A 16452-nucleotide genomic window follows, 5' to 3' on the forward strand; every position below is an offset into this window, starting at 1 on the left:
CCCCAGACATTCACCAGCCACAACAAACACACATACAAACACGACTCAGCCACATTCTTGGTGATCAGATGTGGCTTGGACAGACAACAGATCTGAAACCAGCGAGAGAATGTGATTGGTCAATTCTTGTGATCAAATGCAGACGCGTGTTGTTCCGACTGGCCCCAGATCATATCATAATATAAGTATACATCCCTGCTCGTATTGTTCATTATCCAAGTCTTACATAGTAGTTTAAGTCAGAGAATGGAGGTATTTGATAAATGAATGTAGATACTTAAGTAAGTAGACATACATGTATGTATGTCTGTAGTACTATCTAAGCCTCTGCACTGTCGAGTGTATACTTTATATAGCAGACAGAGCGAACGAGGTAGACAACTTAACTGTGGGTCCTCGGCATCTGCACCCATCCGCCCCTTCTTTACACACACACGCTAGTCGATATCTCGATCGATAGCAGAAAAACGATGGATGGATAAAACGGCCTGGGCATCCGAATGAATTAATCCAATCAATCAATTTCACGCATCAGTTAACTAACAAGTAACAAGTAATTGTCGCTTGAAGCGGACTTGTCTTGTCTTGTCAAGTGACAGGGTTGGCACAGAATTGTTTTTTTTAATTGCAGCCCATCCCATCTTTTTTCCTTCCTCTTTTCCTTCCTCTCTTTTCTCTTCCTTTTTTTCCCTCTCTTCTCTCTCTTCTTCTTCTCTCTCTTCCCCACGCGTCAGTCAATTCCAAACCAATTTCATTTCCTAACTACCTAAGTACACAATACTTACTTCTACTTTCAACTATCCCTTCCTATAAATTCTATCAAAGTATTTAAGTCGTACATTTGTTAAAAGACAAAATGATTGGTTTTGCCCTCATCGCCGTCGCCTCTCTGGCTTCCTCTTCCCTCGTCGCTGCTCAGCAGAACGGCGTCGGAATCGGAAACCAGACTATCATCCCAACCTCGGTCGACGTTAACACCCGTAACGGCTGGTGTCGCTCCGAAAAGGATACTTGCACCACTCTCTGCTCCAAGAACTGGACCACCAACGATTGCGACCAGAACACTCTTGAAGTCTCTTGTGTCTGCGCCGATGGTTCCAAACCCGAGTTGGTCAACTACAGGAATACCCTGCCGTTCTTCATCTGCCAGGAATACATCGCCCAGTGTGTCGCTGGTAAGTCTTTTTTTCCCCTCTATTTCCCTCTTTCTTTCTACCGTCTCTCCTCTTTCCTCCCTCGATCTATTCTTAGATCTTTTAAATCCTAAGAATTGGTTGCGTGGTTGCCTGTTGATTGGGAACTGGGCATGATTGGATGTTGTTATGGTGATGCTGATACTAATGCTGTCGCAGGAAACGCTACGGAACCCACCCTCCAAAACATCTGCAGAAACACAAATACCTGCGGCAACCTAGACCCCGCCGACTTTGTCCCATCAACCACCATCCGAACCACTGCTCCTGCCCCATCAACCACCGGCTCATCTACGGGCGGTACCAACACCCCCGCCACCACAACCGGTAGCACTGATGCCCCCGCCACCACCTCCCCCAACGCCGCTGGCTCTCTCGACCCCCCATCCTTCGGCTTCCCTCGCATGGTTGCCCTCCTCTCGGCTTTGGGAGTCGCTGGTGCCGGTTTCATCCTGTAAAGATTTCTATCTCTTGGATTAATAAACCTGTCTGCTTTTTTTTTCCGTTCCTCCATCCGACTTTTTACTTTACTTTTAAAGCTTTACTCACTTCCCCCCCTTTTTTTTAAACACTTCGTAATGTCCAGAAAGATGAATCTTTCGGTTTAATGGTTTTCTTTTTATTAACTTCTAACTATTCATGTGGTGATGATTGCTGCTTGGGGATGACTTTCTTTCTTTCTTTCTTTCTACTTCTGAGCGCTTCTTCTCTGTTTTACTATGATACCACCATTCCCGTTCTCAAGTAACTACACATACTCATACTACCAATGACGATTCATAATGAAGAGGGCGATTATAAACAAAAACAATTCTTTAAAATTTTTGGAAAAAGTTAAAAATCGTGGATATGCAGTGACGTAATGAAAAGCGCCGAATCCCGGTCGGGTTTGTTTCGGTCGGATGCAGATTTTCAATTGTCGATGTCGACGTACCGCACAGGTACTTTAAGTCTGTACCTTTTGCACTTATGCCCTTTGGGTTGGGCCAATCGGCTTCGTTCCGGATTAGTTGATCTGTTGGAATTTAATTCTGGATTGGATTTGCTACTGCTGGATCTAGATGGATCGACCTGATTCCATGTCTGTGTGGCACACTAGCTTCTGATAACCTTATATATTCATCATCCGCATTCCTGGATTCTTTTTTTTTTCCTGGGTTTTTATTTGCTCTGTTTTTGGTGGGGTTTGTTATAATTATTACTTTGGAGGTTTGATCTGTTCTTTATAATAATTTGGGGGTTTATTGTCCGTACGTAGACGTATATATATACCAGTCCTAATGGGGGGTTTTTTTTTTTCAAATGAAATCCAGATTTCATGGGCGGGTGCAGTGATTGCGAATTTAAATATATTCGAATTCTTACGCTTGATATATATATTTTTTTGATACTATCGGCTCACGAATAGAGAAATTCAGAAGTTTTACCTTGTGAAAGTTATACTTAATACGGCTTAGAAACATATATATTAACGGCCATGGAACTTGATATACTACAGACGCGACGATGATCGATGAGTTACCGGTACCACTACCTATATCACAATTTCATCGAAACAGTATATGTGGAGACACATACCTCTTATTATACCAAAATTTTATTATTTCCTACCTTTTCCAAAAATTTGAATTCTAAAAACATCAGAGAAATCTATAATCTTAACTCAGCTTACCGGAAGGTATAATTCCTGATCTCGGACGCCGAAGTCCAATCAAGAAACAAGCAATTAAAGTCTGTTTCTTCTGAGGACTCAGTCGGAACCGCAATTGTTAACCCCAATTCGGGTTCGGAGACAGAACAAAGGACGAGGAAGGAAAGAAAAAGTCCAATTCAAGAATACCACCTTCTAGTGTTCTGGAGGAATCAGGATTAAAGGAACCACCCCTCATGGAGCAAATCGTTTAACAAGTGACCACGAGCGATCCGCAGATATATGATATCGAATCAACGAGGTTTAAACCGAAGAGAGCTCTATAGTTCCTCAGGCAAACCATGAGAAAAATCACGTCTAAGATTAATATGCTGATCGATAAGTTTATCGGAGATATATATATATGACGTATACGATGTATGACAAAGCCATGTATGTTGATTATGGCGGCGCTGGCTAATGTTATACACGAAGATTTCGACTACAAGAATATCGCCTATTACCAAACTTCTTTGATGAAGTTTGGAACCAATTGAAGCATTTCTTTCTAATCGGGTTGTTTCTAGAATGTATTCATAGAACGTCGCGGTTTCTGGATTTGGAGTTTTCCTTCTGATGACTTCATGCTTCATAGATCTAGAGCCTTCTACCTAATTCAAAAAATTATTCTAGAAGAGGATAGACTTCGCAAGAAAACCTCTGCATGTAGTATATATTCTCCAACAATTCCTAACTCTCCCCTTTCCACTTCTTTACCCTTTTCATCATCCTACACCGTCATAAAAACTTAATGAACTGCCTTCTAACGGCCTTCGATAGTGACTCCTTACATGTCTCATCTTGGCTCCTTTCAACATTACATATATACTCTCAGCAACCCTCTATAGTATGCTTTAGAAACTACATGCAAACACTAAAGATACAACATCTCGGTCGCATGAATTCAATGTCAACCTCCTCATATCCATGGACCCAGGAATATATATAATCAAGACTCAGAGCTATATCTCCAGAAAACTCCCCAAGGCGATGTGTATATATCGGCCATAAAATAACGCGTTAACGCGTTAACGATATACATACTTAAGTATATATATTTATTTTTCATATCAAAGACACGCCGAGGATGAACAAGCACAAGGATCTGGTGCAAACAAATGATTGAGACAAGTTTAGAATCTTAACGTCGAAAGGTATATATACCGCCACTATAATATTTATATATACTTAATCCATCGATCCCGAGTATGTTAAGCTTTATGGTCAACGAAACATGGCGTTCAACAACCACAAAAAAATCCAATAAGACTTCTTTCTATCGAACAATATGATACACCACTGATACATACTATTGGACTAGATATTAACAATTCGGCTTTATATATACCAATTTAAATCTTCCGAATTCGCTTTTAATTATGATGGCTATCAAGATACACTCTTTACACACCAAAACCGCGATAAATTGATGCTTATCTGTATATATGGATACATGACGTTTAATCATGACAGTCATATATATATAATCGCCCGGATAGTATCAATATGAGCTTTATTCGGCAATTGCTACAATTTTCGTACTCGTTCCTCAGTATCCCATCTCGCGGGACGTTCCCAGTATATGATTATATAGCTATATAGCCTCAGTTGCATAGATGGTAATTTGGAAACCTGTTCGAGATACTATATCAGTATGATGGACGTTACACATATGTACTTTTGATGCAGATGAAAGTCTTATATATACTATAGCTTGAAGGCGATCTAAAGTGTAGAGAGAAATCAACGTGGGCGATGCATGGGTTGACCATCTTGCTGCGGTGCTGGGAGGATAGATATGATCTCCCTTCCAACAAACCAAACCCCGAAATATGAAAGTTTCACTAGCTTTCTATTATAAACCATAGAGGCAAAACCAAAATGCTTTTGGTAGAAACTACCGGTCCTTTTTAGTGGAATATTTCAATATATATAGAGACTCGGGGGCCATATATACATGTAATTCGAGCTTTGATTCACACATAAAAAGTATGAAGGCAAAATAATAGGCAAGCTTCCATACTTTGAATAAATTACGGCCTCTTGTAAGAAGAAAATATAGACACCACAGAGAACTCATCAACAGATAATTGGTGTTAATTTGCAATTGTCCCCAACTGACCAAGCACCAGTATTTGATGTTACTTTTTATCATTATTACTATAGGGGTTGGATAGTACTCATGGTGGATACGAGGTAATATATTATTAATACTCAGGATCGATAATAACCCTCCTAGGCTTAAAAATAGCATCGTTATATATATCGGGTGTATATCTTTCCATTGATCCTTATAAACTCGGAAACAGTCCTGCTAATATCAAATACTGGTATTCAGTTCCCGGTTATTCAATATCTTGTCTATTACTTATGTGGAATAAATATTCTAGTTTTGAACGTTTCAAAAACAGCTTTCTCGGCGAGAACTGTGGAGGCCAACGTTCTTGAAAACAATAATAGTATGAAAGGCAGCTTTCAATCAGATATGATTAATCGTCGTAAAGGTTAACGGTTAATAATGAATAGATAAAACTCGTCATCATGAATAATTCGGATGGGACGTGGATAAGTGCAATACCGGAAACATATGGTTGTAACACATTTCTAAATCCTAACAAAGTATATATACTAATATTGTAGACGGATAAACTTCGCATTAAAAGGTGATATCGGCAAGCCGGTGCTAGAGGTTCTACGATATAAAGTCCTCTACTACCAGCATAGATGCCTAGATAAGTTACACAGCTCGCCATTGTTTCATGAGCAGTCTACTTAACCCTCCAAGTACAAAACTATCCTCATGGCTTGTACTATGGTAGTTTTTCATCGATCCTGTTCATGGCAAAGTGATCGACGGAGCTGGCAATGAACTGAAATTTTCTGCCTAACTTCGTTCAGACAATGGATGATTTGCGTATCAGATAAAGCTCTGGCAGACAGGAAATTAATAAAAACTTATTAGCTCGGATAATACCAGGTCTTCCAGATCAACAGAGCATTATGATATATATTTTTCGTCTTTACCAGTCAGTGGGAATGGTGTATTCTTGTGTTCCTAAGTGTAAGAGATGCACTCGTAGTCCTATGAGATGAATTAATTTCCACTCTAGACATAAATTTCCTTGATGCTACAGCCTCGCCCAAAATACATACATGACGTGCATTACAATAACCTCAATAAGGGTTTATAATGACGTTCTAACCCTCAGAAGTATACGCATAAGAGATACAAGGATCCAGAAGCCCTATCCATGGGTTTTAACAAACAATTCTATACTCTGTATGCTCTTAAATTCAAGTTGTGAGGGGCCATATCTAGGCTTTGAGCGAGTATCAAATCGACGAAATGACTATTCTAATATGCTAATGTTTATCGGCTAGTTTATACCTACTACTTATATGGATGAATTACTTCGCCAAACGGCTTAAGAAACATGCGGAATGCAGCTAGTGAGTTAGCTGCCGGTTGTATGATTGGCACTTACATCAACTAATATAATAAAGCTCAGACTACGAAATGGACTCAGACGATGTTATGATATCTATACTAGGAACGTGGCATCCGGACGAGTGTTTGGTTTAATGTCATGTACTTTTTAATATCTATTATAATTATATCTTAATTCTTTATATATCCCCGGAGAGAACCACACTTTAGAGCCCAAGCTTACTCATACAGCATATTTCGTATGTCAGGATCTTGGGTAGTACTGGGAATTTAGTCTAGATATAGATGGATTATCGATTATGGGACATATATGCGCATACACCCGGTTTAGTTTAGTTCTCCAACATTGGGAACATGGGGTGGTCATTGGTTGAGACATCCCCGTCTCCTGCCACAAATATATCTGAAAGCCAGAACACTCATCTTGACAATTTTGGACCTATGAGACCAATTTGACATGGCAGTGGACAAAGGCTCATAAAATTCCCCATTTATTAATATTTAACCATTGCCTCCTCGAAGATAGCTTTCCGAGGGGGAAATGTGTTTTCTTAGCTATTAAGTTATAACTTTTTACTTGCGTGCTGAGGCGCCGGAGCCGCGACACCACTGATCAAAACTCCCATGGGTCAAGCTGCTCACCAATAACGAAAATGATGCTAGGAAACAAATCGGGGATAATTGGCAACGATGGAGGTAGAAATCCTCTTGGACTACCGACGTTGGTTAACTGGCATGATATGCGGAAACTCTGGTAACTTTGATTAAGTGGTTTACAAAATTTGTAGGGCAACCAAGTTAAATTTAAGAAGCAGCGCAGTGTCGATTTGGTCATCGCGAATTTCCTGCTCTGATATAATGGGATTAGGAGAATTAGGACTTGAAACCAGTTAAATTTTAATTACATTTAGTTAGAAGAACACGAAAGTAAATACAATCAGAGATGCATGACCGAAATCTTTATATCAAGCCTAAGTCTCCGTAAATTTGTCATATGTCGCTTTTGAAGTTAGTATTTCAACCTGAGTAGCACATATCCCCTACTCCACCTTTCCCTGTAGAAGAATTTCAGGCGCGTTAAGGTCTCCTCGTACTATATTTTTCGGGTCAAGGAAACCGTGGTACTAGCTTGTGTGAGCAATAGAACCATCTTATTTTACAGTGGATTTTCCGTCAGAAGGACTGAAGCTTTCTCCCAAACAATCTCCTTAAACTCCTTGTCCCCCTCACCCTTTAGATAGCGAAGAAAGCCAGGAGATATCACAGATAAGATGCCGTAAAGCTTCCCGCTTTCGAGCTTCCGACTCGCAGGAAAGGGTGTGACGAACTTAGAAGTTTCTTCCGAATAGACATCGTATTTCATGTAACAAAGCCACTCAAAACTTATGACCTCGAAATGAAATTCGCGAGAGTGCCAATCGGTGGCAAGATTGATAGACGATCGAACTAAATCAGCTATCTTGGTATAAAGATCACTCATTCCATCATCTTCGAGGGGATTTTCGGTCTGTATTAAGTTGTTAATGGTGTTGAATATCCTCTTAATGACGATATCTGAAGTAGCGGTGGTAGTGCCATTGTCATAAGAAACATCCTTCAATAAAGTTGTTGTTTTCGCTCGCCAAACGATTGCGGGTTCTGGAAGCTTGAGCATGGCCCAATCGTAAATCTTGCTTAATGCATCTCTTGCTTCACCGCAGCGAAAAAAGGGATTCTGGAAATATGATTTCGAAATGGTGCAGGATAATAATGCCATTACTAACGTCTGTGTCGATATATTGGGATGGTCTCGAATTAGTGGCCAAGAGTCAGGATGCCAAGATGGAGAAAAGGCTAAACCGAGAGCTTCTTTCAGTCGCTGCTCACCGACCGCCGCAAGGATATTTTTCCACCGTATATCTTTTAGGTAAATACGACAAATAGCTTTTATCTTTGTTCGTAAAATGTCAAGGATCAGAGTTTTGGCTTGTTCGTCCATTAGGACGTCTCCTTGTCTTCTCATTGCTGATTCCGTTTGCTGAAGTTTCCTGATCTCGTTCTCGTTTTTTTGATAGTCTGCTTTGATCTTTTCATAGTCCGTTCCCAGTGATCGTAGTTCTCGCGCCTGTCCTTGTACCCTTTCCTTTAGATTGATAACTTCGGCTTCTTTTCTTTGTAAATCCTTTTGTAGGTTTTCAATTTCTCTACTTTTATCCTTCACCGCCTTTTTGAAGTTATTGATTTCCCTCTCATGCTTTTTTACTACATTCCATAGTTTTTGCTTTTCCGCGGTGCTGTTACAGAAAAAGCACTTAGACATTTTGTTTGAACGAACGCTGTCCAATAATTCTATAATCGAGCCAATCAGGACGACTTGAATGATCGATATATTATTCCTTTATGGGGGAGTTGCTTACCTATCTCACAAGAGCCGCATATAAATTTGCGTTTATTCTGAAGGAGTATTTCTGCAATGTTCTGCTTATCTTCCTGCGGGTGACTCGCCGTGTTGCTTATCGAGCCATTTCCAGGGGGTATGGGTAGGGGGGCGGTAATGTTATCTGACTTCGATATCGAGCTGCTCAGGGGTAGATGTCGATTTGTGTTTCCGCCTAATGGAGTTGGTTGATCTTTTGTTATACGTTAGTGACATATGATTAGCCTCTGGCCTATTGAGTATTAGTAGTTTTTGAGGTGGTATTTAACATCCCTACCTTTGTTGTGAACGTTGTTTGATTCGGTGCGAGTAGTCTCGGGGGGCTGTTGTTCTTCTAGAATAACTTGATTGGTCGCCAAATTGCTGGAAGTTGCCCTACGATCAACCGGCAGGCTGGGTTGATCTCGTGGTCCTCGACCAGGAAGATTGTTGTCAGGGCTAGTTTCATATCGGCCCTGAGAACTAGTACTATTCGAAAACTTCGAAAGTCCTTTTATGAAATATTTCCATGCACCCATGTTAGATAAGGCTTTATATCGTAACGCATATATATAGAGGAATGGACTCCGACCACAGGGCAAAGGTATATATAACGCAGTCGCGGATTATAACTATACTGTGTGTATATGTATATCCCATACTTGATATCATCGATTGGCCAAGAGGTTGGATTTATATATACATACTTCGGATGGCCAGGTCGACCTATTAAAATTAATTTATTAGAACTCTATGATAGCACCACTTCATGAGAATTCTTTCAAGAGCAATTGATAACAAAGCTTTCGATTCGGAAGCCTCAGGTCTCTTGTTTTGGGTTTGTGATCTCATACGATGATATAATTTGAAGCGCTACTCAGCTGAATAATCTGAATCAACTATTTGTCATCGCATGTGAGATTTAATTATACCAGTTGAAGATTGACTTTTAAGAGCAATACGTGATCTAGAGCACTGTCGACGAGAAACTAACTTTCAGGCTAGTAAATGTTGCCTGAAAGTTGGTCTGTGGGTCTAGTTTTCGACGAAGTTCGAGTTCCCAAAAGTTTATAAATATTCATGTCAGAATTGAGTAAATGATGACTTGAAGATTGCGGTTTCTAGACCATGTAATGATATCCCGGTTCGGAACCAGGACAGCAAAATTTAAAAGCCATCAATATCGAACTATTCTCCTCCACAAATTTAGTTTAGGTGTCTGAAAGAAGTATGGAGCGAGAGAGACTAATTGTAGCCATTGATTTTGGGACCACCTACTCCGGTGTGTGATTTGAACCCCAGTTTATGGCATTTCCAATACTACTACTCCGTGTATTTTCTGACGCCAATGCAACCAGGGGTCGCCTTTTGTCACTCCACACAAGATGGGCTTCGCGATTGCGAGGTCGTTAGCACATGGGCAAATAACGGCGTAGCTCCCAAGACTCCAACAGAAATTCGTTATTTCCCTGATGGTAAAGAGTCACTATGGGGCGCCGAAGCCTCATTGCCATGTGAACGTCGTCAATCAAAAGATACAGCACCCGTTTATAGTCGTTTCAAGTTGTTACTTGACCCGACTATATATGGAGGTGTGTACGCCGGCCGGTCAAAGCCTTGGAGCCTCCTCCGCCGCCTAGAAGATTTGAGGCTCGAAGATTCAGCTTCTATTAAACTCCCATCGGGGAAAACCGCCATAGACGTCTCTAGTGATTATCTCAAGTTGCTATACAATGATCTGATGAATAACCGATTGCGAAAACGGTATCCGGACACCTTAGATATCACGCCAATTGAATTCGTATTCACTATCCCAGCTATTTGGAGCCATAAAGCACAAGAAGCGACACGTTATGCAGCCAAAACTGCAGGCTTTTCTAGTCGACCATCAGATAGCTTGTCATTAGTTTCCGAGCCCGAGGCCGCAGCGATGTTCGTACTCCAAGCCATGCGGGAGAAAAACTTTAGTCGAATTTCAGGGCAAAAAACTACTTTGAAACGCGGCGAGAATTTTGTGATTTGTGATTGCGGTGGTGGGACGGTCGATTTGATAAGTTATGAGGTGGAAGAAGAGTACCCGAAGTTTAGTTTGAAGGAGTCAGTCGTGGGGACTGGCGCAAAATGCGGCTCCTCTTATATCGATGCTGCATTCAAGAGTTTTCTCTTAGAAAAACTTGGATTGCATTGCAAAGATGAAGGCTGGTTCAAAAAGCTTGTTGAAGGTGGAAGCACCTTGATGAAAACATTTGACTTCATTAAAAAGAGCTTCGGCGAAACAAACAACGATATCTGGTTTTTGGAGTTGGGCACTGAGGTCCCGGATGACGAGGAGGCTGGAATCGTGGATAGTGAGCTCGAATTAACAGCGTACGTCTCTTTCCGTTATTTTTTTTTTAGAATTAGTTGATCCGAAATAACCCTACTATGCAGAAAGGATCTCCAAGCGCTATTCGACCCGGTAGTTGACAACGTGATTCAACTAATAAAAGATCAAGTGAAAATCATCCAGTCAACGCACAGCTCCGAGATAGCACCAGTAAGCCGTCACTTGAGATCTTTAAATCAACGGCAGATATATTCAGTATAAGCAGGCCGTAAGCTTCGAAGAGATCACTAATTAGTTTGGCAAACTACAAAGACGATATTCTTAGTTGGAGGGTTCGGAGAATCGCAGTACTTGTACAAGCGTTTGGCTGAGTGGGCGGCTAATCAAACCCCGTCCCTCATAGTTGTCAATCCGACCGAATCGTAAGTAAATTAGTATCGTGGTCCTTAAAAATACTTTATAGCAACCCTCATATCTACCTGCGTATGCCTTTGCAAGCTAATAATCCATTACTGAAACTTTAAAATAGTTGGTCTGCGATCATGAGGGGCGCGATCATCCAAACACTTAAGCCGGCAGTGCGGTCAAGGCGACTACGACAGCACTATGGCTTTAGATGCAATTTACCATTCAACCCCGCTAAACATGATATCACTGATGCCTACGAGTGCCCATTTGGAGGCTGGTACCTCCGGAATAGCGTGAAATGGACAGCAGAAATGGCAAGTCGCGATCTATTAACCCTTAGATTGAGACTAAAGTCTGGTTAGACAGGGCCCGTTAACTTTATCTTTTTAAAAATTAAATTTAGGGCGATGAATGTGACAACGAGAAGACAATAGATTTTCCAGTGTATCGGGTTATTTCTGGGAGCAGAGACCCAATTATGTCAAATATGATCCCATTGTTCGGCTGCAAAAGTTCGAAGCAACCTATTTTCTATCGAGTGCATGGTAAGATATCTATCCGAAAATTTGTCACGGAAGATTTTATTTATAAAACTATTAGATGTGTATACTTTAGGGATTGTATTTGCTGATTTTCCGGCTGTCGATGTTGCAAAATTGCCATCTACCACGGTACTCGACAACTTCGGCAATGAGAAGCAAAGATACAAGATGGATTTTGTGGTGAAAATGAAGATCGGTTCTGCTGACGCCATATTTTCGATCTGGCTTAATGGCGAATGCCTTGGGAGGACTCGAATATCGCACGATGACGAGGATGACTACGAGTCTGGGCTTGTGCCGTCCCAATTGGGTAGCTGGCTCGAGACTTAAGTATAACCACGTTTGGAAGAATCTGCGATTTGACACAATTAATAACGGCGCCGCCTTTTACCGGTTTACTGGATCGTTTTAATTTTTAATGTAATTTGGTTGAAATTTGGGAAGTTTTATCTGTAGGGCAAACGCAAACTGTACATGTGAATTTTGGTTAATCAATCAGTTCGCGAATTCATTTCCATGAAATTGAAACTGAGGCGTCGAGAAATTGTTGTATAGTAAGTATGGACATAGATTTATGCAGCTTGGGTTTTGAGATATTAATATCCAAAGGTCAAAAATATATTACAAGCAGCAACCTTATTGACATACACCGTTGGCTATGCAAATGGAATCAAATAGTGATTAGGCGTCGAATAGTTTATGAATAATTATCGTGCACTTTGCCCTCAGAACCTCGGTTCATCCGAAAACACCTCGTGTGTTGCCTTTGTTGTTTTTTGTGCGCCCTTGCCAAAGCCGGTTAGTGCCTGAAACAGGGGAGTAGTGCCACCATATATGTATCGGTTTGAAATCCGAAACTGCAGTGTCGATGTTGTATCATTGCACTGCACCTTCGATCCGACAAACCCAATGCAGCAACTTTTCCAAGGCATGCGCCTGCTTAGGCTGGGTTACAATACTAGCGGGTATGCTTCTACCACGCTTGCGACCAAATCTTTATTACAGTTCCTTAAAGAAAGATCGCCACAGACTACAATACGCATCCAATCCCAACTGTTTTCAAGCTCGCGTCTTCCATCCTCAAACCCCCCAAAGAACGGGAAAGAGGCAAAACTAAACCCGGACAAAATCAAAGGCCCTGGAGGTCTGACATTGACGCAAATTGGAAAGCTGGTTCAAGACAGTGCAGCCAGAGACCGAGCACATCAAGCATCAGAAAAGTCATCTGGAGGAGCAGGAAGTCAATCCTCGAAAAAATAAGAACGTGGAACAACAATAGAATTGTATTATAATATTAGGGTATCATATAATTATTTACATATGGAGGGCTCCACTTTCAACTACACTCGGATGCTCCAGACGCCGTCAACGCCATTTGGGAGGCTCCAAACCTGGTTCTTTTGCTTATTGCCGCAGGTATAAGCCAATAACTTTGTGCCATCCTTATAATTTGATGCATTGATGTCGATGCAATACCTCGAAGCCACATTCACGATATTCCCGGTTGGGGTTGTTTTCCACTGCTGGGAAGCTTTGCCAGCTTTGCAAGGATTTAAAACGACATCGAGAAACAAATCGCCGGGAATTCCTGGTTTGGTGTCAAGGCAGTACTTTCCAGAGGCGCTATCTTTGTCAAATGCAAGCTGAATAGTGCCTTGCTTGAACTTCCAGACCTGGTTCCAGTCTGGCCCTGTGCACTTGAAAAGAATGACCTGGTTGTTCTAATCAAAACGGAGTCTTGTTAGCTATCTGAATCAAACACGCAAGCGGAACGTTGTTTTCTATCTATATCAAACTCACAGGAAGAACAGTGGCATTAAACACATCCATGCACTTGCCGCCAGATGCAGAGTTCATGATAGGCCCAGTCGGGAAGAGAGGCTGAACGCTTGCCGTAATAAGTTGTCCATTGACTGCTTTGTCGGTGTAATGCAATTGAATCACATTTTCGTTCTCAGATTTCCACTTGATCACGTTCGGAGGCTCGGTGATTATTCTAATTCCATCTGGGTAGTACGATTTGGGAACTATACGGATCAACCCAGGCGCCTTGATGGCAGTATTGGCGGTCCAGGAAACCCAATATCTTCCTGTTGAATCTTCGAAATAGGTGGCCTTCGTTATACCAGCTGTGGCTTCCACGAATGTACGAGCGTGCACTCGGGCCAAATGTGGGTATGGCACAGAAGTCATGTTTGTTCGATCAAAAAGCTCTTCATACGACCACGCGGTCCACGATTGAAGATACTTGTCCGCAACTCGAACCGCTTCGAGGGGACCGGCTGTATTTGAGCCCCACATTTCAAACTCTGTCAATATACCACCAGTCTTGAGACGAGTAGCATCCTTGATACGGTTCTTAATGGTAGTCTCGATGCCGCTGATTTGTGGCGGCTTGTAGTAGTGGTAGGAATGAGCGGTTTTGGATCCATCACCACCAGGGACATTGTTGAATCCAGCAAGAATATCATATGTCGACCCTTCGAACATAACGATTGTGGTATCGTCGACCTGACGGATTGCATCGTTGCCTTTGTTCCAAAGGGGTTCCATGTTCTCGCGATCAGCGACACCGGGGATCAAGAGAAGCGGATTCGCGTGGTGGTCACCGACCCAGGGCTCTATAAATCTGTTAGGTACTGAAAAATCCTTTTCGGAAAGAGTTCGACTCCCATCATACCATTCATAAGATCATAGCCCATCACTCCCGTATATTGGCCGTATTCTTTAGCTAGAACCTTCCAATAAGCAGCCCATGCATCGCCCAACCCGTCGTAGTTGTTGTAAAGACGGCCGAAGGCGTTCGCAGGGGCGAAGTCTAAGTAAGACACAGCCCAATCAATCGAGTTACAATCCTCGTCGGAGGGAACGCCGTTGGCATCAACAGCGAATGGTGCTTTTTGAGGGTACGGCATTCGGTGGGCGGGTTTCACCCAGTCCTTCTTGACGAACCACTTCACAGATTATCAGCTTATGTACTCGTTCAGAGATATGGGTATTACTTACAAGCGGGGCCCCGTGGCCACATGTCTGCGCAGCCCAAACATCTTGATGTTGGTCTATCATGGTATAAATACCATTTTCCTCGAACTTTTTGATGATGTGGGTAGTAACATCCAAGTATGTTTGGTTATATTCTCCACGGACCGGCTCCACACCAGCCCAATGGACACCTGATAAGTCGAGAATCGATCAGTAGATGTTAGAGCCTGGTTTCTTGAATCATACATACCCAGCCTAACACAATTAACATTCAAGTCCTTGAGGAATTGAATATCCCTGTCAACGACAGAGTAGCCAGGTACGAAGTTTTCGATATCTTCGTGAAATGGGAACCTTTTCTTGACCATGTTAGTACCATGGAAATGGCGAGACCGTCCCTCCGCATCGATGAACTGCTGGCTAGCGACATCGACTTTAACAATTTTTGATAGCTCGGCCTGAGCAACCGCCGCTAAACAGGCAGCGGCCCCGATCGAAACTGCTCTCATTTAGAATTATTATTTTTCGGAACCGCAATAGGAGAATGGTTTTTGAGATACCCGCACGTAGCCAAAATCCGATGGGAAATGAAAACTCGGAAACTTGTAGATTATGCATCATCAAATATCAGACCTTTTATACTATTTCTTGGAATTCGAAGATTGCGATACTGATGTTTCTGGGGAAGCAAGACATCCAGAAGCCAACTGCCCTAATAGTGAACCAAAAGCTACGCGACCCCAGTTAGGCAACACTTTGCGGTGAGGCCAATTCCCACACCCCAGAAACCTGGGTTAGGTAATTACACAATGAATGTGCACATGCCATCAGAAGTTAGGAAATGTTCAATTCCAAAATGGCTTAGAGACAGATCTTCGTTCGGAGCTGTCAAATTAGCGAGGTTGATGCTTCTTTTGCAGGTTCCAGAAGCATGCTTCAGATTCCGCTTCTAGCCAGTTGCCGCACCATCATTTGAGAGTTTCACAGCCTCGATGTTATGAAAAGTACCCGCCGACGGGACAGAAAACTAGTCGTACTGGGAAAATTTAAAATATGATTGATTGATCTACAAATTTTTAAAGATTTATCTTGCGAAGATCAAATATTAAATCCGGTTCTGCGGACATAGTAGGCTGCTGCGAGTGCCGCTCTAAAGATGAGCTCGAGGTAAACACTTAAACCCCCAGAAACTGTAGATATTTCCAGTCAACCTCTCCACGCGTACAACGACAAGGTAGCTCCTAATATTCATGATCTAAAATTTCAAACGGGTAGCCCTTTTTTGGAGATCAGGTAATTTCCAGTTCCTAAATGTGTTGGTTGTTGTATTCTTGCCAGCGAATCGATGGCCAATCAAAAGGCGCAAATCTCCAACAGTACAACGCAGGAATATCCAGTTGTCGGTTTCCCCGATACCAAGGACTGGAAGGCTGTGCGTGCACACAGGATTTAAACCCGACTGTACTCG

The 16452-nt window shown here is 42.0% G+C and overlaps 6 protein-coding genes across 6 annotated transcripts; 4 read left to right on the forward strand and 2 right to left on the reverse strand.

The window, feature by feature from the left end:
• Window positions 1–856: 856 nt before the first annotated feature.
• AOL_s00076g440 (uncharacterized protein) lies at window positions 857–1651 on the forward strand (the record flags this gene model as incomplete). Its single annotated transcript, XM_011122992.1, has 2 exons — window positions 857–1175; window positions 1353–1651. The coding sequence occupies 2 exons, from the start codon at window positions 857–859 to the stop codon at window positions 1649–1651; spliced, it is 618 nt and encodes a 205-aa protein (XP_011121294.1).
• A 5836-nt stretch (window positions 1652–7487) lies between these two features.
• Window positions 7488–8630, reverse strand: AOL_s00076g441 (uncharacterized protein; the record flags this gene model as incomplete). The annotated part of the gene is made up of 1 exon (XM_011122993.1): window positions 7488–8630. The coding sequence occupies one exon, from the start codon at window positions 8628–8630 to the stop codon at window positions 7488–7490; it is 1143 nt and encodes a 380-aa protein (XP_011121295.1).
• A 1444-nt stretch (window positions 8631–10074) lies between these two features.
• Window positions 10075–11822, forward strand: AOL_s00076g442 (uncharacterized protein; the record flags this gene model as incomplete). The annotated part of the gene is made up of 4 exons (XM_011122994.1): window positions 10075–11093; window positions 11157–11262; window positions 11365–11474; window positions 11582–11822. 4 exons carry the CDS (start codon window positions 10075–10077, stop codon window positions 11820–11822), a joined length of 1476 nt encoding a protein of 491 aa, XP_011121296.1.
• A 116-nt stretch (window positions 11823–11938) lies between these two features.
• AOL_s00076g443 (uncharacterized protein) lies at window positions 11939–12332 on the forward strand (the record flags this gene model as incomplete). The annotated part of the gene is made up of 2 exons (XM_011122995.1): window positions 11939–12005; window positions 12061–12332. 2 exons carry the CDS (start codon window positions 11939–11941, stop codon window positions 12330–12332), a joined length of 339 nt encoding a protein of 112 aa, XP_011121297.1.
• Window positions 12333–12911: 579 nt separating this feature from the next.
• On the forward strand, window positions 12912–13262 carry AOL_s00076g444 (uncharacterized protein; the record flags this gene model as incomplete). Its single annotated transcript, XM_011122996.1, has 1 exon — window positions 12912–13262. One exon carries the CDS (start codon window positions 12912–12914, stop codon window positions 13260–13262), a length of 351 nt encoding a protein of 116 aa, XP_011121298.1.
• An 80-nt stretch (window positions 13263–13342) lies between these two features.
• On the reverse strand, window positions 13343–15493 carry AOL_s00076g445 (uncharacterized protein; the record flags this gene model as incomplete). The annotated part of the gene is made up of 5 exons (XM_011122997.1): window positions 13343–13723; window positions 13803–14623; window positions 14683–14956; window positions 15009–15175; window positions 15235–15493. The coding sequence occupies 5 exons, from the start codon at window positions 15491–15493 to the stop codon at window positions 13343–13345; spliced, it is 1902 nt and encodes a 633-aa protein (XP_011121299.1).
• Window positions 15494–16452: the final 959 nt, after the last annotated feature.

This window comes from Orbilia oligospora (genome assembly GCF_000225545.1).
Source record: "Orbilia oligospora ATCC 24927 unplaced genomic scaffold scaffold00076, whole genome shotgun sequence".
NCBI classification, from domain to species: Eukaryota; Fungi; Ascomycota; class Orbiliomycetes; order Orbiliales; family Orbiliaceae; genus Orbilia; species Orbilia oligospora.